The sequence below is a fragment of the Watersipora subatra genome, chromosome 2 (assembly GCF_963576615.1).
Source record: "Watersipora subatra chromosome 2, tzWatSuba1.1, whole genome shotgun sequence".
Taxonomy (NCBI): Eukaryota; Metazoa; Bryozoa; class Gymnolaemata; order Cheilostomatida; family Watersiporidae; genus Watersipora; species Watersipora subatra.
Window position 1 is genome coordinate 9,865,549 of NC_088709.1, and position 24,190 is coordinate 9,889,738.

The window sequence follows — 24,190 nt, forward strand, 5'->3', positions numbered from 1 at the left end:
TACGGTTGAAATGAACCATTTATTTACCAATTCAGTTTTGATCGACTTTTTACGTTTTCCACCGGAAGCCATATTTGTTTAGGTTGTTTGAACAAGAGCGTGATTGGCTACAAAGCCGTGAAATGACCGCCCATTCGCTTTATTTCTGCCCATTCACAGAACTACATGCATCTTTGATTAGTCATACACTGGTTACTGCATTTCGTTACATCGGTTTCGTGATAGCCCAAAAGCTTGTCTTCGAAACATTCGGATTGACACTAGTGCAGCCTTCTCTCAATAGAGAGCGAAATATCAAAAATATGGCAGCCTCCACAGTCGCTTCAGTTTAATACTCTTTGCTTTTTTGAATGCACAACAAAAAGGTTTCAAGTTACTGTACTATTATTGGTTAAATATATTGCAAATCTGTTTATGTGGATATCTCGAGGCTTATTGGCATTATTTGCTTTGCAGGTTCAAAGCTTAAATGTTAATGTAGTAGGTCATCTTCGCATAGGCTAGCGCATTTAAATATGAAGACCTATTTGATGTTGTTGTTGCTAATCATTCATCTGAGATTTAGCATAATTTTCTATAAGACAATGATAGCCAGTAATTACTGTTAGGTGTGTGGTCGGCTGTCTGCGTTGTTTGTGGTGTGCCGGTCACACATGTTTCAGCATATAAAGGACTCTAGTGTGAATTCATGCAGTGAACGTGGCTTGGAGTGGAGTATATCTGGCATATATTTAAATTGCTATGTTGTTACTATCGAACCGAGCTATAAAATTAAATGGATGAACCGAATAGATGAGCTATGAAGTGTCACAACGGACCGAATGTTTACTATATACCGTAATACCTTTAGAAACATTAGTTTCGTAAAGAAAAATAAAGAAAGCGCTCAATATAGTTAGTATAAAGTAAAATTTATGTGTAAAGAGCACTTAACTGGTAGTCAATCACTACAGCTTTGTTTCAAGCAGATGTAGGTCTGTAACCATCAGGTGATCGATGACCTGATGAGAGCAGATCTTTATCAGCTTGAAACAAATTAGTACTGATCGACTCACAGTTAAACGCGTTTTATATTTTATATAATAGTATATATATATATATATGTACATCTGTTATGCTACACGGAATAAAATATTATATATGATATTTTAGTATGACCATGCAGTAGACCGGCAGTTTTGGAAATCAGTCATTGTTGACTAGCCAAGAGAAGCTAAGGTAGGGAGCGCTTTGTTTATATATGGTGTGCTGAAAGAGTTTGAACAAGGTTTCAGCTGCTACTTTTTGCTCACTTGGGGTTAGGGAAGATACAATACTGTTAACCCACTCAAGGATAGAATGGGTTGTTGAAAAACTTGACACTATTGGTTTATGACGCAAGGTCTACAGTCACTGATAAGAGTTGGCATGCAGCTGTTCCGACCAAATCACCTGACCAGAAAAGCTTGTGTTGCTAGTAAACAGGCAAACACTAAGCTGTCGATGTTCGTGCATACAGTCACTTTTATTCCTTCAGAGTTACAAATATTTGCTTCTGATTGGCATTCTTATTGGCTACCCTTGCAGAGTTAAAAAGCCAAAAAAATAGTGTACAGGAGAACCTCTACTTCTGATAACCTCTCCATATGGATTTATTGGCATAGAGTGTAAACTTTAAGCAAATATTGGTATTTACATTTGAGGTAATTTTCAACATATGGGTTCAAAAATTTTGTTTAGCGTTACAGTTTCATAACTGAAAGTAGAAATTGAAAATAATTTATCAAGGTAATAAAAATATTTAACGCAGGTTAACTCAAACTCCAGTCATACCTTGACATACGAGCTTAATACATTTCAGGCCCGAGCTCGTATGTCAACTCTCATTATCTCAAATCAATTTATCCTATATAAAATAACAAAATACAATTTAATTCGTTCCGATCCTTTAAAACAACACATAAAAACAGGGTATTACGATGGAAAAAGGTATTTTTTATTGTTCTAATTCACCACCTATGCTCACAAAGTAACAAAGACCTATGCAGTGGTCATGATCTACAATAAAATATAATATTACTATGTACAGTACTGTTTCGATTTTTTACCTTTGAGACAGATGGTACCGGCCAACGGCGGTGTGAGAGAGACTTGATGGCAACACGTTCATTGTGTGTAACTTTTGTGACACTACATAACATAAATGTTAAATTTAACATAAATGCGCTAATCTTACACACACTTGAAAAAAAGAGTATTAATTTTATTTTACACTAAACTTTTTACCTAACTTGGTTTTCGTTTCCAGTTTTTTTTTCAACTTGGCTCTGTTTGTCTTGCTTTCACCTTCACTATTAGCTGGTTTTTTTTAAAAACAATTTTAAGCTGATCCGACGAGAAAAACTGAGCACTGCTGTTCTTGTGCTGCTCGACTACCCAGTCACATCAAAAATCGCATCGCATGCTAGAATCTCAAATTTAGCTCGTATCTCAAAGCAAAAATTTGCTTGAAATTTTCTTCGTATCTCAAATTGGTTATATGTTGGGATACTCGTATTTCGAGGAATGACTGTACATTTATATGTAGTTTAATCTGGTAGAGTAGCGTGCACTAAATATTTCTATCACTCACTTGACCCCTGAACCTGCGCATTGCCGAATTTTCTCTTCTATTGAAGTGTCGCAAAAGTAATGTAACAATAAGACTTTCTTCTTAATTATTATTTGATTATTTTTAATTTAGTTTTCACTTCTAATTTATGTTTTCACATTTAGTCTTTTACATAGTTTGGAATATTTGTCTTGATGCTTTATGTAATTACTAGAAGGTGTTATCATTGTTTTTGGGCTTTAAAATGAACTAAACAAAAAACAACGTATTCTTATAAGAATGTTTGCTTCAACATAAGATGGTTTCAATATATGAAGCAAGTATCGGAACAGATTAACTTCACATGTGAAGGTTCGACTAATGCTGTTCCTTATTTTAAAATAAAAACGTATCACATTTCTCCGTCAATTAAATTTATCATCTTTCAGCAACATTTCATTTGTTAACTTGACCACCCTTACCAACGGTTGTCTAAAATACGCAATTGTCGAGTGAAACATTGCGCATCCGTGATTACCTCAGCTTTCTGTCCTTCTTATTGATATGCCAGAGTTTGACTATAATGCATCTGGTCTTGCTGTAGTTAATCTTTCTGTTGTGCCACAGATAGCCTTTTTCGATACTGGTCAAGACTTGATATCTCTGTAAACCTTTGTATGGGATAATGCTATCTAGTTTCACGTAAAGATTGCACAAGAAATTGTCATAAAACCTTCTGGTATACAATAAAAACACAAGCTTTGCTGTGGCCTTTTTTCGATTTCGAAGAAGAGATACTCGCAGGGGCTAATGATCCTTTTCTTCACCTAGGGAGTGCTTAACTCATGTTTAATTCGAAGCTACTACCTGTCACACATTGCATCAACTCAATTGTTCTACAGTTGTTTTGCGATGTTGTTGCACACTTACTTGATCATGCAATCTAACAATATTGATAGATTACGGACATAAAACACTGGTTAAAAATACTTCTCTTTTGTCTTTCTCAGTTACTTAGCAATTTCATGTACTTGCACCTTCCTCTTGTAATATACTATTCCGTTTTTCATGACAGCAGTTAACCAATTTTTTTATAGAAATTAATCCATGTGAGCTATATTGACAATAGACTGATAGGCTAGACACCAATTCAGTGGAATTAAGGTAATTTATTGGCAAGTATGCTTTTACGTTAAAATACTGTTGTAGGTATTGATACAAATATTGCTCTTTGAATGGGTTGACACTCGCATCAGGCAATGGCTGAGAACTATAGCCAGAGCGTGATACGCGCTGCTGTCGGACAGATATGCAAAAGTGTTGGTTTTGATTCCATCAACAAATCAGCTCTGGAGGTACTCGTTGACTTTGCTGAAAGACATGCAGTTCTCATTGGGAGGAAGTCACGACGATATGCCGAGCAATGTATGTAGTTTGATTTGTTTTTTTTGGGCTCTTCTAATTAGATAGTGTTAGCCAATATTGTTTTATATGCCTATCTTGAAGTTGCGTGTTCATCCTGTAGCATAATCTTTCTTTGGTAATTTTTTTCATGAGACAGTAGAAGAGTTGGACAAGGTAACTCAAAGGTATATTTTATTTAGTGGAATTCATGACTAGCCATATTTAATTAATAATGGAATTGTCTCCTTTATCCATAGTTTGTTTGTGCAGCCACCGACTACTTTTCCTCGATTCTCATTAAGCCTACAACATGTTTCTATAATTACTAATGTATTGTATGGATGCTTGCAACTTCTGAACCTGTAATCACTCTTTCAAGCATTCACTGCAAACTATTGCTGTAAACCCAGATGTTACCATAAAATAGCCATTTTATATATGAGAACATTAGGAATGCTTTTAGTATTTTCTCATGTATCGAGCTTCCAGCAGCCACAGATGCAAAGTTTAGAAGAGCCATACAATCTGTTGTTGGGTAATAAAGGACTTTTGTAAAAGCATTGTTTGATTATTCTCGAATTCATACCCTGGTTTTCATACATCTCCTTAGCTCTCACTTGGTTCACAGGAACTTCATGGCCATTGCTGGGGTAATGTAAATGTGTAACCATTTTCATAGGCAACAAATTTAAATGTGTTGCTGGATTTCATATGCTTACCATTTGACAGGTTTACACATCGTCCATGAAAATCATTAGCATTGTCAAGCAAAACTCAGATCAAATATTGCAGCTTAACTGATATTTCATGGATGGAGGGAAACAAGACATCCATGCATATTTGATGTTTTGAATTTCACATTCTTTTGTAACATAGGCCTAGCGCTTCCACAAAAAGGTTGGCTCAGTTGAACTAGGTACATACCATATGTAAACTGTGCTTATGTTTGTTTCTTGTGTTGTCTTGCATGCATCCTCTGATGGCTAAAGAGATTCATGAAAACCAGGTTTGTTCAACTTATGTATCTTCGTTAATAGCATTTTCGGTAAGAGGCAATATCGTGCACAATGTAAATTTGCTGATTTTTCAGACGAGTAAGACGTGAAATAGCCCTAGAAGCCATCTACAAGTTCAAATATGCCATCATTTCAACTTGGCCAATTATACAATTCTATTAAATATATTTTGTATAGTTGGGAGGACAGATCCAACGATTGATGACCTTGAAATGGCATTCAAAGAAGTGGATATCAGTACGAAAGAGATGGTTGATTTCAAGAAAAGCATTGATCCCGTGACGCTATCGCAGGAAGTGTATGATTATCCAATCAAGTTGCAACCTGCTGTCAAGCTTTTCATACCAGAACTTGATGATGATGGAAAGGTTATTATTTCCACACCTTTGGAGGCCACACAAGGTAGTCTTGCACCTAATCCTTCCACTATTTTTGGGTACATAATTCATCCTGCCAGACTATCACCGCATCATATGTTCTTTCGTTTTGATGGACTGCTTTGATATGCTCCGTATCGATTCTCTATGGCTTTTATCTCTGTAAGATATCTGGTTTTGACAGTTGCATGGGAACTCAGTTCTCTAAACTATAATAACCTACACACAAGTGCTCTTCCAATTCTTAAGCTATTTGCATTTAAAAAAAACCTTTTTTGCAAATTTAGTGTTAATAGAATTTGAGAAGAAATGCAATGATGCCATATTAGAGAATTTTAATGTATGAAAATGTTTGAACAAAGTACGCTGATTTCCATGCTTATACTACATGTAGATGAGTTTGAAATATCCAAAGTAGAGTAGCTTTTACAAATTGCTAGGCTTCTAGAAAGCATATTCAATTATTCACTCTACTACAGCAGCATCCGGTTCTACAAATCTGGTAGAGAATGGTAGCAGGAGTAAGGCAGATGTTGATGCCAGTCCTCATAAACATCCCAGCAAATCCATCAGGTATTTTCATCCTTCAGAATCTCAGCGATACGTTCTTAGTTTTTGACTCTATATTTATCAAGTGAACCTTGGCTTTAAAGACATCAAAAATGCACACTCTATCCTGTGTATACTCTGAATGTTGTCTATGGATAGAGCAATGCTTATTGTTACTTATCTTCTCATACACCTATTTTATTTAGTCGACTGATGGAGGGAGTCGTGAATACGAGGTTTAGGATGAGGAGTGATCTCATGATTGAAGATGGTGAGATCTCTTCTATATTCGATCAGGGGAAGGCACCATCATTCTCTAGGCCTCCCGTGCCACGACACGAAATTACCATTCCCAAGGTCACTGCAGAACCATCTACCAAACCTAAGATCAAGACTGGGGTTCTCAAGCCAAAACCCAAGGTACTGAAGCTAAACAGAAAATGAATTTTAGTCATTTGGTACCAACAACTAGCTTTTAAGTAGGTCCTGGTTCTGAGCAGGAAATAATTTTTACGCTAGTCGTGCCAACAAAAATCTGTATTTTATAGTTTACCTTTCCAAGTTATTTTGCATTCACCTTACCCCGCTAACTATCGCGCTCAGTGGATTAGCTTAGGTTATTCAGTCATAGAATACTTGCCCCTATCATTTTTTGATTGGTTCAATGTCTGTATTCGTTAGGCACCTGTTGTGGTCACTCCTCCTCCGGAGCCAGAGGTTTTAAGAGAGCCTGAGCCTCTTCCGGAAGTGGTCATTCCCAGACATAAACCTCCTAAGAAGGTCGAGAAAAGAAAAAAAAAGAAAGCGGTTGCCCAGCCTGAGGGTGAGTAGATCAAGTTCCATTGAGTTGCTTGTAGCCTGATATTTCCATGTTGAACGCGTTTAGTTGATATTGGCTATTCAAAAATATAAAATTTGGTCTGAGAATGTTTTTGTGTTAAATCTCTGAAAGCTCAGCATACTCTGTGTGTTTTTAGCTTTCTCAGATATTTTTGGAGCGCCGCTGCAACAGCCAACTACAAAGGCTTCCAAAGTGGCGCAACGACAATCTGCCGCTCGTGATGATGTTACAGCCAACCGATCATCTAGTGCTGTCAGTCAGGTCAAAGAGGAAGCATCTCTGTTTAACATGGAGCCTTCCACCGACAAGATCTCTGATGAAGCTCTTGAAGTAGGAACTTCTCTCTTTGTGTGTTTGTTGTCTCAGCGGGAAGTTGCTGAGAATACTTGCAAGTTTCTCTTTTAATTTCAAGTCTTTAGACACTGAGCGATGCAGTTGCGTTTTAGAATTATTCTTCCCCCGTTGGGAAAAGAATATTTAGATATCTTTACTAGCAACTAACAGGAGGTTGTTTTAATTAATCTGACATCTAAAATAAGATGGTGTTGCGGAGGCAGGATGTTTCTTAGCGTTATTTACTGCGGCTGAAATGTGCACTTCACCTTCGGTAGATCTAATCTACCGCTATTTTATTGTGGCACTCTGTTGGTTTATATGTATCTTAACTTTTTATGTTTTTTTGTACAGCCAATAAATCTCTCGTGACATGTGCTTGTGGGATTAGCAAAAGATTTCTTAAAGTTTTACCCAGGGTTCCTACCAATTTCGGTGGCAAACTGTTCATATGTTCTTTCATCTTTTAGGCCAGGATGAAAAAGGTCGATGATACAATAGATTCTGTCTTAGCTTCAACAGAGAAGGAGAGTTCAAGGGATCCGTTCACGTTCAATGACCTGCAAGTGTCTCCTGCGCGACCTCACAAGTCTCCCACCAAGAAGTCTAAACCGCGGTCTCGTTCGCCAAGCAAGAGGAATCTCCAGTCAGAACTGGAGCAGCCTGAAGAGGGCAGACGGGTAAGGCAGATGGTTAACAATTGCTAGCATAAAGTTTATTTACTCGTATGGTCTGTCCATAGCCTGATATTCGTACTCAACTCCTATGTGTGTTCTAGTCTAATGCATTCAGTGTGCTTTTATGTAGCAACTTGTTATCTATTTCAAAGTTTTTGTAAATGAGATTTTAGAGAAATTAAGATGAAAACTTACATATACAGCAAGACTGAGCAATGCTGTTCTTGTCAGCAGCCTCTCGCATGCTCGGCCACCCAGTCATATCAAGCACTGTCTCGCATCCTCAGATTTCAAATTTAGCTCGTATCTCAAGGCAAAAATTTGCTTGGAATTTCCCTCATATCTCAAATTTGTTATATGTTGGGACACTCGTATGTCAAGGTGTTACTGTACATTTATATGTAGTTTAAGTTGGTAGAGTAGCGTGCACTAAATATTTCGATCACTCACTTGACTTCTGAACCTGCGCATTGCCGAATTTTCTCTTCCATCAAGGTGTCGCTAAGTGCAATAACAAAACAATAAGGGCCTCAAGAGTTTTTTCGACATGCAGTGCGATCGACTGACGTTGATCGTAGCTCGGTAAAGGGATCGGGCTGCCCTTAGTGGCCAGCCCTGTGTTTCGACGCGTTTTTTTTCTTATGGTATTTATCCTTCATTCAAGCTTGGCAGTACATTTTTGGAATTTTAAAAGAAACGACAAAACTGTAATGACTGTACAATACCTTTGGTATTGTTGGTTTGTTTCGACAACTTCACTTTTTTCTTATTATTTACAATTGGTTTAGAGTCAATGATTACGGTAGTTTTACTCAAGTTGAAGGAGCCTTCAATATCAATTTGAATCATGTTTTTTCACTTGTCTCTCGACAGCAAGGTCTATGCTGCTGCAAAGAAAAATATTACATATGTTTAAAACAAAGTAAAAAAGATATAATATATACCCCAGGTAAACATCTACATTGTTTTTTCTCCTAAGTGCGGCAAGAAAGAAAATGATACTTTCAAGGTAACTATGAGACTCTCATTATTAAAATCAAATTTGAGCACTTGCACTGACTTGACACTTTAGATTATATGAAATTTCTTACATTGTATGATGGAAAACTTTTACATAAAGTCTTTACATTTTGTGGAATTTCCGTAAATGTAGGTTTATGTTACAGGGTCGTCTACTAGATGTTCAAAGTTTTACACTGATTTCTACCATTTCTGTTTACACCAAATCTTTCAGGAGCCATTAGATGATATATAAAGACTATACTAGGAATGTTGAATAAAATATGCATTTCTCTAGGAAAATTATTTCACATATGAGACTGAAATTTTTTTTCATCAGTTACGCTATAATGTTGTACTCTCCTGATACATTCTCAACTGTGTTGTCTGTGTTGTTGTTTGCCAAGGTAACTAGTGTGGAGAGCCTACTGTATGATAGGATAAAAACCATTAATAGTTGCTTTGTTATATTCTACTCAACGTGTTTAGGTTTAACAGAATCACAAAAGTATAGATTACATGACTGTGAATTCATATCTATAGAATTATTCAATGTTCTTGTGTTGTGTTTTTTAATCCCCTCTAGGGTGCTTGCGACAAAATGTCAAAAAATATTTATTGTGGACTAGAGGTGCGCAATAAGCTTTTGTTGTGTTAGCTCTATGAACTAGGAGTTATCTTCTACTTGCTACTTTCAGCGATATGAAATTTCAGATCCAATAACACATTTTAGCATGCATCAAACGCGTTGGTCATTAGACAAGCACCTTATGTCATTAGACAGCCTTAAAATATTTCATTGTTTATTAAGGGTTTCAACCATGGCGTCTGTCATAGACCTATTAACTATACACTATAACTAAACTATTAACTGTATAGTTAATGGGTCTATGGCTTCTGCTGACACAGCTCCACTGTCAATGTACTCGACCCGAGTCAGTTATCATGCATCCTCATGAACTCCGATCAAGAACAGAGCTACTGTATACAGTATATATATATTTACATGCATAATCTTTTTTTATTTAGATAATACAATGTTCTTATTGAATAATGGTTGGAGTAATGCAGGGCGTTTGGTTATATTTAGTCTGATGGGAAAAAGGAGAAAAGTAAAAAGAAGAGCCGCCGGACACAACTTTTGGAGCGGTTCGCTGCTGCCCCGATCGCTGACGTACACTCTGAGGAACCTCCGCCAGTCGCGCAGGTCAGTTTTACAATGCCTAAGTTACTAGATTTGCGCAGTTTAAGCGTAAATTACAGATTTAGGTCAACAAGTAGAAAGGTGATGTAAGTTGACCTATTTCATTTACTGTTTCAAAGCTGTAGAAGCTGCTAACTTTCAGTCTCAAATCATTGTGGATATATATTTGGTAATAATTGTAGATACATATTCAGTAGTAATTGTAGATATATATTCAGTAGTAATTGTAGATACGTATTCAGTAGTAATTGTAGATATATATTCAGTAGTAATTGTAGATATATATTCAGTAGTAATTGTAGATACGTATTCAGTAGTAATTGTAGGTACATATTTAGTAGTAATTGTAGATACGTATTCAGTAGTAATTGTAGATACGTATTCAGTAGTAATTTTAGATGCCATAAGTTATTATATTGGCTATTGTTTAGCCTTCTATTGTGTTTCTTATGCTGCTGCAGGAAAAGGTGCCAACTCCAGAACCACCGAGTCCAGCATACTCTAGTGCTGACGAGTCCAGGCACCAGGAGGAAGAACTGCCACCAGCTACACAAAACCTCGATGAGGTGAGTTCGTAATTGCTAGTGCGGCGCTGATTATGACCACTCTAGACTACATATTTGATGTGCACAACCAAACCTGCCATCACTTGTCATATGTATTCATTCATTGACTGTCAGTTATACTCTGTTTCTGTCATGATTTGATAGGAATTGCCCATATTGTATCATCTGATGTCATTACCTTTTATTAGAGTTGCCCCGATTTTAATATTGGTATCGGTGCTGATATGGGTGTTAAGTATCTGAATCGGTATCAGCCGATCTTTTCTTTAAAATTCGGAAACTTCAGATACTTTTTACAGATCAACTATTTAGCAGAAAATCGTATTTTAGCCTGCTACACTAATAAAAAATCAGCTGCAAGTTCCTTACTTTTACCTAATGAATTCCAGGCCTGTCACACAATCTATTTCATGTCTATAGCCTAATAAACATCCACACAGCTCAGGAATCTTTTGGCTTTAGTCAGGACGTAATCACAAAGTGCGGTATTTCCCAATTACAGCGGTATGATTTATTGCAGCCAAGCACGAACAAACGAACAATGATGAGAAACAAGAAGGCGGTGTAATTTTTCTATTTACTAGCATTACGAAAGTAATTTGAGCAGTCGATACATAAAGTTATCTATCTCTCTTGATCCTGACGATATGATGTATCGTTTGTATCACATAAAATAACCTCAGTGGCTTATCGGCATTTAACCTGTCCTACATCATCTGTGGCAAGTGAGTCTTTCTTCAGTCCGACTGGCTACATCGATAGTGATAGAAGATAAAGACGTCTCACTGAGATAATTGAATCACTAACGGTAATTAAACGAAACATTTATTTGCTCTAAACATGTACAGGTGCAGCAGTTGGTTCAGCAGTAGAAGGGAGACTTAATTATCACAGATAAAACTGTACCACTAACAGTAATTACCATTATTAATAACAGATTTCAAGAAACATGGACTGTTTTGTTACTAGATGCGCGGTATGGCAGTATGTGAATGTATATACATGTATATCTTTTTTCCATAAATACAAACAAATAATACATCAATATTTATATATTTTTTGCATTATATTTATATTTGCATAATAAAATTAATAATTATCTATGCAATGCAAAAGATCTGAATCGGATTATTTTTCAATAAGAATCGGTATATTGAATTGGTATCTGAATTGGCTGGTGAAATTAGAATCGGGGCATCTCTACCTTTTATGCTACCGAAGTTTTCAATGATGTAGGTCAGCCAATTGTGTGCTCTAGATTCTATGACAGTGACGAAACTTGCTTTTAATTGTGTCACTACGGTCGAAATTGTTTCTCACTGACCAATCGTAACAATCGTCAAATAATTTGCCGGGTGAAAGGCTTCAACTATATGGCAGGATGTATGATTTCTGGTTAAATATTTACCAGAAATAAACTAGAAACTATTTACTTATAGATTATTTAGAGCCCGTGATTGCGAAGGATACTAACTTCAAAGCGGATCTCTATATATTGATAATTAAATATTTAAATCGCATCGTAAGCTCGGAACTTGCTTTTTTCGAGTTATTTTCTGCTGAAAGTTATAAGGTGAATTTATGCCATATTTTTGGGCTATTAACAGATGTGCAAATTTTGAGAATATATAATGCTATCATAAAAAGCTTCTGCACAATTTTGAGAGGAAATTAAGCTTTTGTTAAGTTATTGAATCAGATACAGTGCACCCTTAGGATACGATTACCCTGATATACGATTTTTTCACTTTACATGATAGAACATGACAAGAACCTTACGAATTCAACAAAATTTTCGCCTGAGTTCAAATTTGGCAGTCGGTGTTATGTATTACGTATATCAAAATAACAAAGTCGCTGAAATGCCGTTCGCTGAAAACATTTTCACAATGCTTAAGAAAGATACGATGATCGATTTATCTCAGTTCAGCAATTCTCATGTGTAAAACAGTAATATTTCCCATTTAAACTAGTAGCAAAGTTGGAGTTGCGATTCCTTCAAACAAAAGGTCGGGGGTCAGACAACTTTATTTAACCTGCTAACAAAAATCCACTTCATTACGAAAACAGCATCGTTCAGGTTTTCTTGCCGGATTATATTGAAAAAGTATTAAACAGGCCCAATCAGGTCTCAATTGCAAGCATTACTGTAGGTAACTATAGTTACTAAGGTTAACAAACAATTTTGTTAATAATTTTTAATATGTACAGTACTTGTATAAAATTTCGATGATTTTTACCAGGGAATGTTTAGATTACATAATTACTTTGGTTTCTATCCCCATACGATTTTTTCACCATACGATGCCAACCCTGGAATGGAATAAAATCATATCCTGAGGTGCACTGTACTATCAATTTTATTCTTCCCAGCCGACAGATAATAACAGTTAATGAATTGTTGCTCAAAATGGTCAGATTGTGCATCGTTACACTAGAGCAATTCTTAATGGTATATGCTGAAAAGTTGAAAGTTAAAAACCACTGGAAAGTGTATTTAGCGTAAACTATAAAACATTACTAGTAACACTAATAGTCAGGCAGAGCAAGCCACTGATGGGTTTTTACACAAGTTCATTGTTGTGGGTTTATAGCTAAGCCGTTAACAAATGCCTCTTCCCACCCAACATAACAGTTATTCTCTAACTAATAGATCGAGAAGTTTTACAGAGTAACAAACACCATTACAGAAATTTTTTATTTTTTCGCAATTTTGAGGTAGATAAAGGCAAAGAGTTTGAGTCTGCATTGTTTGATGCTCCACGTGTCTCTTGTGCGAGAGCAAGCCAGTGCATCGACGATAAGGAGCTGTGGAGGCAATGAGATAACAATCAAATACTAGAACAATTTAGAATAAGAACATACAAGAACATACATAAAGCACGGTTTAAAAATTTATGCTGCAACAATTGTCCTGTATCTTTGCGGTCAGCAAGACGACGAAATGAACGGAATTTAACAAAAAATATTTACCTCCCATCAATCGTTAAAATTTTGAGATTAGCTGATAACAAGCTCAAAAAAATATTAAAAGATTTTACCTTTCAGTCTTGCATATTCTATAGTGAATCCTTGTCTTTATTATTCCAAGAATTTTATTTGCTTATTCAGTGAATCGGTCATGGTTTTGTCTTTATTAAAAAACTTTCGGTACCTTGCCACTTTCGCTCAGTGGCACCCGGTGGCAGAGAAGCATGATTTGACTGCAGCTGTTCGACAATGACTGATCGTACCTTTAGTTCACCATATGTAAGTCGGTGCCATGTTGCACTCTGTTATAGCATTAAATAGTATATTTAGCTGACGCAATTAAAAGTGTAAAAATTTATGAACATTCGTATGTTAACATGAAATTAACACACTTGCACAAAGTAACAATTAGATTCCTACACCCGCTAGATAGGCAGATATTAACACTATGTTAACCCAAAAAAATTTGGACATATGTTTTAGGAAGATGATATAGTTAATGTGGACGAATGCAGTGACGTGGACATACTCGAAGCCGACTCTCCGATGCCTTCACCCAAAAACCCTTTTCAGGGTTATAACGAGCCTCTAGAGTCATCTCCTCTTTCCTACCAGCACTCAGCAGTTCTCTCTCCTCCCTTAGACTACCAGAGCAGCTACCCTTCAGTATCTGCCTCATCACCCATGGATTACCAAACTAACCACCCAGCGTATGTTTAACCGGCTGTCTGAGTTAGTCTCGCATCAAGTCACAATGTGTTTCAGCTAAATACTAGTGACAATTTGTAGCTTTTCAGAGCTCGCAAAGTGGCGCCATTTCTGTTATTATGGTATAAGTGTAACAGGTTAACTATATTTCTATGTGGAATAAGTTTATTGCTATGTTTCTGTGGAACTACATGTAGGTACATGATCTGTAGATGTAATAAAATCAGGCAAAACTTGCATAGGCGATATAAGCTGTGAAATATTAGGCTTAAACCTGCTCTGCGACAATAATAATAATACGGATACAGCCGACCCTCGTTAAAGCAGACCCAATTATTCTGGACATCGAACAAGGCGGACACATTTGGTCGGACAAATTTGGTCGTAACAGTTGTAACTAAATGGCAGTTATGTTCAAATAATTGATGATCGGTTTATAATTCCATACCTGAACCAAAGTATTTTCTATTAACACTGAAACATTTATAAAATTCTTAGAATGATATTTAAGGGCTGCTGCTGAAGAAGAGTGGGGCGTCTGTCCTGCGGAGGAGGCTAATTCTATGCACTGGGAGGAGAATCGAGTCCAGATGGTAGACTTTTCAGCATCTCAAGCACCTGCAGAAGGTGTCACTAAGAAGGTAACGACACCTCATTGAATGGTTCTCATCTTTAATTTCAATTTTTCTGTATATTTTATTGATCTTTTAGGTATCCATATTTTTATAATGTCCGAGTTTGCTACCATTTTACTGTAAGATCTTATGGAGATGTTTTGGTGTGTCTTTTTTGTCATTATCATAGCGAGCTTCACTAAGATACAGTTTGTTGTTTCAAGGAAAAACATAAGAAGGAGAAGAAAGAGAAGAAGGAAAAGAAGAAGAAGAAACACAAAGAGAAAGACAGAGAGAGGGATGGTGGAGGACATAAACATAAAAAAGAGAAGGAATATCATGCTGTAAGTTTGTTGAGTTGGTCTTATGTGTTACATGAATATCAGTCAGTCTTCCTAATCCCCAAACTTGTCTCACTATCTCATGCGCTTTCATATCATTATTTGTGGTTACTTCGTCGACATCGGTGTTTCTTCGGCTACGTTATTTACACGAATCAACATTTTATGCGCATCAGTGTTTTTAATGGACATCTGTCTTCAGGGTGTTTTAACAAATGAATATGTTTAACAAATACCACTCTCATTATGTTGAGCGTACTAGTTAGGTTGTAAAATTGATAAACTGTAAACAAAGGATTATAGTTAATATCACTATATTAGTACTAGCTGTTGATAGATCTGTTTAATTTTGCAATTTATGTTTTTGTTGAAGCTTTATGTGGCTGTTCTCATTTTGAAAATGAAAGTGTTGAGTTTGGTGTTAATATTTTTTCCTATTGTCATTATTCCTTGTAAGTTTATTTCAAGCATACCTCATGTAGTATCTGTGTATAGCCTACTATCCATGACACTATGGAGGTGGAGGAGGATCAAGCCATTCCTCGATTGACGTTAAAGGTGCCCCAGGCCGTGCAGCCTGACTATTCATATTCTGAACTAGATGCATCTTATAACAGTCATGCGAGTGCAGTTGGACCTCATGAGACAGAGGAACAGCTGCCTAAATTGTGAGTTGGGTGCCAGATATGCACAACTGTAGATCATTCAATCAGTATATAACTTCGTGTTAATGTATAGAGAATGTGCAGAGGTATTGTCCCAAAAATACAATATAGGATAGTACGCTAATATTTTACATTTTACGGTTAACGTGCACTTGGATTGACCGTGCAAAGTGCACAGCCTTGAAATAGCCTCTCTCCACCCCGTTTTCTGCATACATTAGATCGGCTAAATGCTCTAAATCAGTTTGCTTGTTCATCTCTGATGAAATATGTTGTGATGTGAATAGATCATGCAACCGAACAGATCTTGTGAATGACTTTCGCCTGTTGGTTGATTCACGAGTAGCCTTCGAGAAACAACCAGCTAGTTTGCAATCTGTAACACTTCCAGGGTCATAGCTCAGATCTTGTATGTTCAAACCATTGTCAAATTTATGTCAATGCTGCCCACCCTACAGTGTTAGTCCTGCTAAATCTACTATTGTTAATAAGTTCATGACCCAATGGGGAAGGGAAAGGTGAGGTGTGAAATACTGTTCTTCTAGTTTATCATTCATTTTCTAAGTAAACTGTCCGTTTTTTATGAATCAATTATATCACGCTTGTGAGAAATATTTTGTCAACTAATGATCTTTTAAACACTCCATTTATGTCACTGAAGATGTGGAATAGTTTAAATTGGTACTTTGCTATATTCACAAAGAGTATAGGAAAATGAGAGTGCATAAGAAACTACCTAGTTATGGATATCAGACTAAGTATTATGCTTTCTAATGGTTTATCTAAACTTTGAGGCTTCATTATTACAGTTAAATTCTATTTTAATTGATTTAATAACCATTTCATCAAAGCTGACCATCTGAAGGAATCACAATTATCCTCTGCTTTGTTCATTAGCTTGCAGTGTCTGTTTTATTTGTTCACTGGTAATGTTTTACATTGAGTCACACATAACATGGTTAATTATACTTGTAAATAGATTTTAGCAAATAAGTATATTTGTGAGGTGGTGCAAAATAATAGATAAATAACCTTAATCAAGTCTAAGCTTGGCCTTTGTTCCCATTACTAGTCAAATGCTTCAAACTTTCATGAATCACCAAGCGACTGAAACGAGCGACTGAAACGAACACCGAATTATTTAAAAAGTCTCCAATGTTCGAGTTTTGTATCCCATTTTTAGTTGCAAACAGTATTTTGGGTAAGATGTACCTTTGAGGGGCTCCCTTTCCATCTGATGAGGATATGTAATTAGCAAATCATCTCTTGAATTGTTGGCTACATAAGTTTGCTTGGAACTAAATATGTTTAGTTTTTAGAGGTTGACTTGCAATAAAATTCCCATTACAGTTATTTGGTATCAAAAGATTCACCATGTCTTACTCTGTTGTGTTGTAGGTGCCAAATATGTGGAAATTTGATTACAAGCCCTTAAAAGCTCAAAAACAAAAAACCGCCGTAGATTGGAATCTCTTTATTTCGATGACGTAGCCATGAAATTTGGTTATTCTCTTGTCACGTGATGTTCTCACGTGAATTGAAAAGTCAATAAAAAGCTCAATATAGAACTTATCGTAGCACTAGTTTATGACAAACACTTCTGGTTTTACCGAAGACCCAGTATCAAATATAGATGCTCGCTACTTTACAGTTTTGTTTCGGTTTGGTCTAATTGGCAAGTCGTAATGTAATCATGTGACCCAATACTTCGCAAATAATTTCTGCAGCACTTTTCGATTATCACAAGTGACCAACAGGCTCGTCACGATTATCAGACAATGATATGTACTCCTTCGAGCTAAGGCTAAAAAATTAAACGAATTTTTATGGTAAGTTATAAGATACCACTGCTAACAGTGACAGCATTACGATGACAATAAAACAGACGCGTAAGAACAATAGACATAGTTTTATTGAATGCGTGAAGTATATTTGTAAAAATATTTCGACAAATAAAGTTGCAAGAAAGTGTAAACAGAAACCATCTCTCACAACTACATCACATTTGAGCCGTTTTGGAAAGGGAATACAAACTACGGCGGTCTCGTGTGGCTGCGATTTTCTGTTCGTTTTTTAGCTTTTAAGAGCTTGTAATCACCTTTCCACATATTTTGCACCTACAACACAACAGAGTAAGACATGGTGAATCTTTTCATATCAAATAACAGTAATGTGAATTTTGTTGCAAGTCAACCTTTAATGTTATTTTGGTTGTATCTTTATCGCTCCTCATACTAAAGCACAAGGCTTTCTAGTGTCTCTCTTGAAGTACCATATCCTGTGAGGGCGTAGGCAATCATGGTTTTCCTCTACTTCCTACAACCATCATTTTTCTTGGCAGAATTCACTAGTAATTTACCATTACCTTCTGTTGGATGTTTTTATTGATACACCATCACTTGTGTCTACTGTCACCATCTAGTTTCTGCTCTCTAGAAAGCATGATCTGTGAGCCGGTGAACCTTTTATATGTCTATTATAGGGTAATAAAGCCTATGATGTCCAATGATGTCACTACATACATTCCACCACAGGCTCCACCTTATGGGTCTTTCCCAGAAACGGCTGGTTTCACCACAACTCAACCTTTCCCAGTAAGTATGCATAACAGTTGAGGCAGGAGAAAGCCAGCTAAGGGATGATTTGTTTGTGAAGTTTCAATTTGCTCTTTTTATTTGTAATGTGCCTAGAGCTGGAAAGATATCAAAAATTCGATACGATATGATGGCGTAGCCAGCTGATATATGGAAATATCGGGTATGTTATTCGGAGTTGTCTTACCTTCTAGAAAAAAGCTGCTATGAGATAACAACTCCATGTACCAGTATAATTCTTTGAAGAATTGGGTATCAAATCGAGTAGAATATATATTATCGTCGATATTGTCAAATAGCGACGATATCCGATATTTCGATATGGGCAGAAAGCACTCGGTACGGTTGGTATCAGAAAGTGGTAACGACAGTATATGGAAATATCGTAATATCGTCCTAGCACTACAAGTGCCAAGGTCCCATTTTGTAATCTATTACTGTATGATGCTCTCTGTTGAGCAGTTATTAATCTTCCATTGTAACTATGGCCTAATACCTTGATCTTGCTCCATTCTTTCCTAGGCTCCTATGCAATATGCCGAACCAATTCCCGATGCAGATGGAAAGATTTGGATTTGTCCTACATGTGGGAAAGTCGATGATGGAAGTCCTATGATTGGCTGTGATGGCTGTGATGAATGGTTTCATTGGTGAGATGTTTAACGTATAGCTAGCTTTGGGTTTTTAGTTTTCAATTTGTATTTTCCTATAGAATTTGTTTTGCCCTCAAGCGTTACCCTTGTTGGTAATTGTTGTTCGGAGTTGCTATGGCTACGAGGAGGAAAGAATGTGTTTGACCCTTCATTATTGGCTATCTCCTGTTTGCCCTAGAGTCTTGGGATTTATGTTGAGCTAGGTCTCTTGTGATAAATCTTTAAAATTCAGTTCTGTAAACAACGCAAGGTGTATGAACATTTGTTCACCAATGGAATGTGTAAGCAACTTGCTCATGACATGCATATTTGACTCTATTCAAATTAAACTAAAAATTCATCAGCTCCTCAGAACATGAGACTAAATTCAGCTGTTTGAATTGCGTTGCTACATTAGTTATGCAATATTTAGGTATTTCAGCAGTCATTGATATATAGTCTAGCCTCGACACTCCATGTTTATTTGTTCTGAGATCTGCTTCTTATGTTAAAGCCTTTGTATATTGAAGCAAATATTCCTATTAGGAAACACTGATTTGTTTAATCCGTTCTACAGCCCAACTATTTCTAATAAATTCTCCAGCTGATTAAAACTAATACATGATATAAAATTGTAATAATAACTTAATATGAAGAATATTTATTATTTTCAGTTACATATAACAAACTAAATCAATGTAATAACCACTGTAAAAGAGATGCTCATTGCAACCCTCTCATGTAGTACATTGTGAACATGTATGTTCACAATGTATTACATGTTTAGAGGTAAAGGCGGTGATAGAGATGCTCAGCATAACTTTCTCTAGCTAATGTTAAAAAAGTTTAAAGGTTGACTTGCAACAAAATTCACATTACAGTTATTTGATATGAAAAGATTCACCATGTCTTACTCTGTTGTGTTGTAGGTGCCAAATATGTGGAAATGTGATTACAAGCGCTTAAAAGCTCAAAAACGAACAGTTAATCGCGGTCATCACAAAACCGCCGTAGATTAGAGTCTCTTTCCAAAACGGCTCAAATGGGACGTAGTTGTACAAGATGGCTTCTGTTTTCACTTTCACGCAACCTTAATCGTCGAAATATTTTCACAAACATACTTCACGCTTTCAATAAAACCATTTCTATTGTTCTTACGCGTCTATTTTATCGTCATTGTAATGCTGTCACTTTCAGCACTGATATCTTATAACTTACCTTAAAAATTCGTTTAATTTTTTAACCTTAGCTCGAAGGAGTACATATCATTGTCTGATGAACATGACAAGCCTGTTGGTCACCTGTGATAATCGAAAAGTGCTGCAGAAATTATTTGCGAAGTATGGGTCACATGATCAGATTACGACTAGACGATTAGACCAAGCCGAAACAAAACTATAATGTAGCGAGCATCTACAGGTCTATATTTGATACGGGGTCGTCAGTAAAACCCGAAGTGTTTGTCATAAACTAATGCTACGAGAAGTTTTATATTGAGCCTTTCATTGGCCTTTCAATTTACGTGAGAACATCACGTGGCAAAACAATAACCAAATGTAATGACTACGTCAGAGAAATAAACTGATTCCAATCTACGGCAGCTTTTCCTTTTTGAGCTTGTAATCATATTTCCACATATTTTGCGCCTAAAATGCAGCAGAGTAAGACATGGTGAATCTTTTGATACCAAATAACTGTAATGTGAATTTTGTTGCACGTCAACCTTTAAATAAATAAATAAACTATTAGTAACGGATAACTTGTTAAGTTGAGGTTTCAATAATTTTTTTTTAATCTCAACTTAGTGCAATGTTTTATCCACACTTTAAAGTTGCAAGATTATATAAAAAGAACTGCAAAATTTGTAGAGCACAGTTGAATACGAATACAGAGTGAATATAGTTGTATAAATGTATAATTAAATTTAAATCAATTGGTTTTATGGCAGAATCCATAAAAATTGTCTTATCAAAATTATTTTTCGTAGAAGCTGCGCATGCTGTGATAGATTTGTAAAATATATCTTTTGAGGACAGCTGCTTTTTAACAATTTTCATTTTGTGTAATAAGAGAAACCGTTAATAGTGCATTCCATAAGATAACTTGCAAGTGGATTGATGCAATTTTCTAGTTTGAAGAATTATACAGGACATGAAAATACAATTCAGGTTTTTTTTGCTACATGCGCAACACACTACGAGAGGCAGTACTCGGAAGCACCACCCAGCATCCACCTTCCTTTGCTCAGTTCGTTGCAGTGCATAAGTGCGTGAATGTATCTCCAGTGCGCAAAGAACTTTTTTATTTTTACTGTACGTAATATAAAGGAGTTTGCTGGCCTTTACTTGGCACGATCTAGACTAGTAAATAAAGAGAAGAGAGTGCATGTAGTTTCATTCAGCTTTTTATTAGCGAAGGAAATTTCACTAGCCGAGGAGCGTACGGCTATCTGCTCTGCTCAACTAAGTGAGCGCACTCCTTTATATACAATAATATCAACCAAACGACAAACGGTAAGAACACTGGCTAACAAGGTGAATAAATAGGATCGCTAGTGCGTTGGTATGACAACAATAGAAGTGACGATAAGTGATAGCATAACGAGTGAAAAAACGATATAATAAAAGGACAACACCCACAATATATAAGAAATGCAGTATCATGGCCCGGCGTACACCGCAGTATTCTCTCCATTTTATTAAATGTTTTTTCAGTACAAACCAATACAGGTTACTTATACAAGCCTTAAACATACTTATATAAACCTTCAATATACCTATATAGGCCTTAAACATAAATTACAATACAAAATATAGCACTGAAGCAACTTACGAACGAATTCACCTTACGAATGATCGTTCGGAACGTAACTCGTTCGTAAGTTGGGGAGCGTCTGTATTTCCAGAATAGATCTGTCATTTTACTAACATCGAATTCATTCTTGAAAATAAATAAAAACATAGTTGTATTGTTAGAAAGAATTGTATTTTTAAAATTCCGTTAATTATCCTTCCACTTTGATTTTTTTTAGTAGTTCCTTTTTGCACTTATCTACAGGGAGTATCTACAGATTCAGAATCTATATTTAAACTGATCAATTTTATTCATTTGATTTAGCATGTCATAAGCATTACATAATGTACTTTACAGGACCTGTGTCGGCATCACTGAGCAGCCTCCCGAGGATGTGGAATGGTTCTGCGGAAAATGTGCTGAAAAAGACAGGAAGAAAAAGAAGAAAAGAAAGAAGGAAAAGCGCTAGAACTTACGGTGAATTTTTCCGAGTAGATTTTTGTTGTATATACTGTGCATATTTATATACTGTACATAGCTTAACTATTGCACTGTCATTCATTTTCTGAGGTCTTCTATGAAATATAGAGCTAGAGTTCTATCAACAAACTTGTCTCCTTCTGTTTTATGAGCACACAGACACACTGTATTACACATGTCATGGTTATTGGTTAATGATTATCGCTGTTGCATCTCATGAGTTAATATAAAATTCTGCAGATAAGAAATGTTTTACCAATTGCATATCAAATTGCTGTATCAAATTGTTTCCAACACAGGTTGGTTCTCTCTTGAACTTAACATTAATATACAACAAGGTCTATAGATATGTGGCTAGTACTATCTGTGAAAGGGAGTATGGAGTGTGGGACAAAGCTTCCTTTCATAACACTGTCGTGCTGTCAAAATAAAAAAGAGCATTTTATGGGCTTCTAGTCTCACTGCGGGCTTACAACGAAATGTGTGTGCAAGTTTAAAAAAATCGATTGCGCTAAAGCTATGCAAGCTATTTGACCAGAAACTATTGTAGATTATTGATTACTTAGTGAACAAATCACTGATACACCGGTGTATAATTGGTATCATTCTTTTTATAGCATAGTGTACTCTGCGAGAAAATTTAGTCACAAAATTTATTTGATTTTGCATCATCCATGGTCGACATATATTAACTGATGTATTCTGGGAATACGGAGAGAGTGGTTAGTTCGCGATTTGAGTCAGACAAGGACCATTGGTGGTGCAAGGAGGCATGCAACTACAATTACTCATGTGTTGCATCAGTCCGAAGTCTGTGGACTCCATTCAAAAAAGACCTAAGTAGCTTTTTCACAAGGGTGTCGGCCCATAACCAATTTATCTGTTTTATTCTGGAAATGCACAATAGTATGTAATAGTCAATGCTAATCTGATCGTTATGGTATATGTCACATATTTGTTAGTGTAACAATTAGTGCCTCTCTTCATTACAACTTGCACATCCACGTGTGGTTGAAAAAAGTACAGTAATTAACTTAACTAGCATACAGCTGTTTGAAAGTGTTTTTAGTGTTTAGTCAAACTTTATAGTAAGTGTCTCCCAAGCATGTACAATCACTATCAACGGAGAGTCACTGAAATAATGCACAACCTTAAAATATCTAGGAAGTATGTAATAGAAAAATGGGAAATGATAGTGTAGTGTATGTAAACCGAACACTTATATTTCAATCAGAGTTTAGGATTAAGTACAAGCTTACAGGGCTGGCAGCCTTGCTTGATGCTGATTCATAGACTGCCTACAGCACACAATCTGACAGACTGTAAGGATATGTGATGAAATATTTCTGATCAATTATGAGTATCTCATGGAAGGATCACTACATCTATGGTGTCAAAACAATCAGGAATATCATCATCCAATGGCTTTTGTAACTAAATTTAAAATGGCTCAAACGTGTTTAAGATAAAAGCACCATAGTCACCAGCTCTGAGAACTGCTGTTGTCATCATGTCAGCTAACATTGTTTAGCTATGGTCATTTGGTGGGTTGACTATGGTCATTAGTTGTGGTGTATCACATCCTATTTCATCATGTTGTTTTTTATCATCCTGCGGGAAATGTGTCCTCAATTAATATCCCAGTTTTGTCAAGAACAGTCTACTTGTATTCATTCAATATATACTGTACTCAAGCATAATACATTGGGTTTCTTTATACGCATCAATTTGACAGCTGTACAACCAGTTGAAAGGAGAAAACAAATTAGGAGAGCTCTAGGTAGAAAATAAATATGAAAAAGGGATATATTAGAGTAGATAGATATTAACTTTATGTACACCAGTAAATGCTGTTCAG

The 24,190-nt window shown here is 36.1% G+C and overlaps 1 protein-coding gene across 2 annotated transcripts; it reads left to right on the forward strand.

Annotated features, from left to right (window-relative positions):
• Nucleotides 1-316: 316 nt before the first annotated feature.
• LOC137387554 (transcription initiation factor TFIID subunit 3-like) lies at nucleotides 317-22,455 on the forward strand. Of its 2 annotated transcripts, none has more exons than XM_068074010.1 (18): nucleotides 317-365; nucleotides 1,153-1,218; nucleotides 3,779-3,994; nucleotides 5,167-5,391; nucleotides 5,846-5,939; nucleotides 6,122-6,335; nucleotides 6,597-6,738; nucleotides 6,893-7,086; nucleotides 7,560-7,769; nucleotides 9,856-9,972; nucleotides 10,431-10,535; nucleotides 13,989-14,215; nucleotides 14,725-14,854; nucleotides 15,052-15,171; nucleotides 15,664-15,836; nucleotides 18,316-18,427; nucleotides 18,950-19,077; nucleotides 22,210-22,455. In XM_068074010.1, exons 3-18 carry the CDS (start codon nucleotides 3,829-3,831, stop codon nucleotides 22,319-22,321), a joined length of 2,469 nt encoding a protein of 822 aa, XP_067930111.1. In that variant the 5' UTR covers nucleotides 317-365; nucleotides 1,153-1,218; nucleotides 3,779-3,828; the 3' UTR covers nucleotides 22,322-22,455. The 2 variants fall into 2 exon arrangements, with proteins under 2 accessions (XP_067930111.1, XP_067930112.1); XM_068074011.1 differs by having other exon boundaries at nucleotides 5,849-5,939.
• The last annotated feature ends 1,735 nt before the right edge of the window (nucleotides 22,456-24,190 follow it).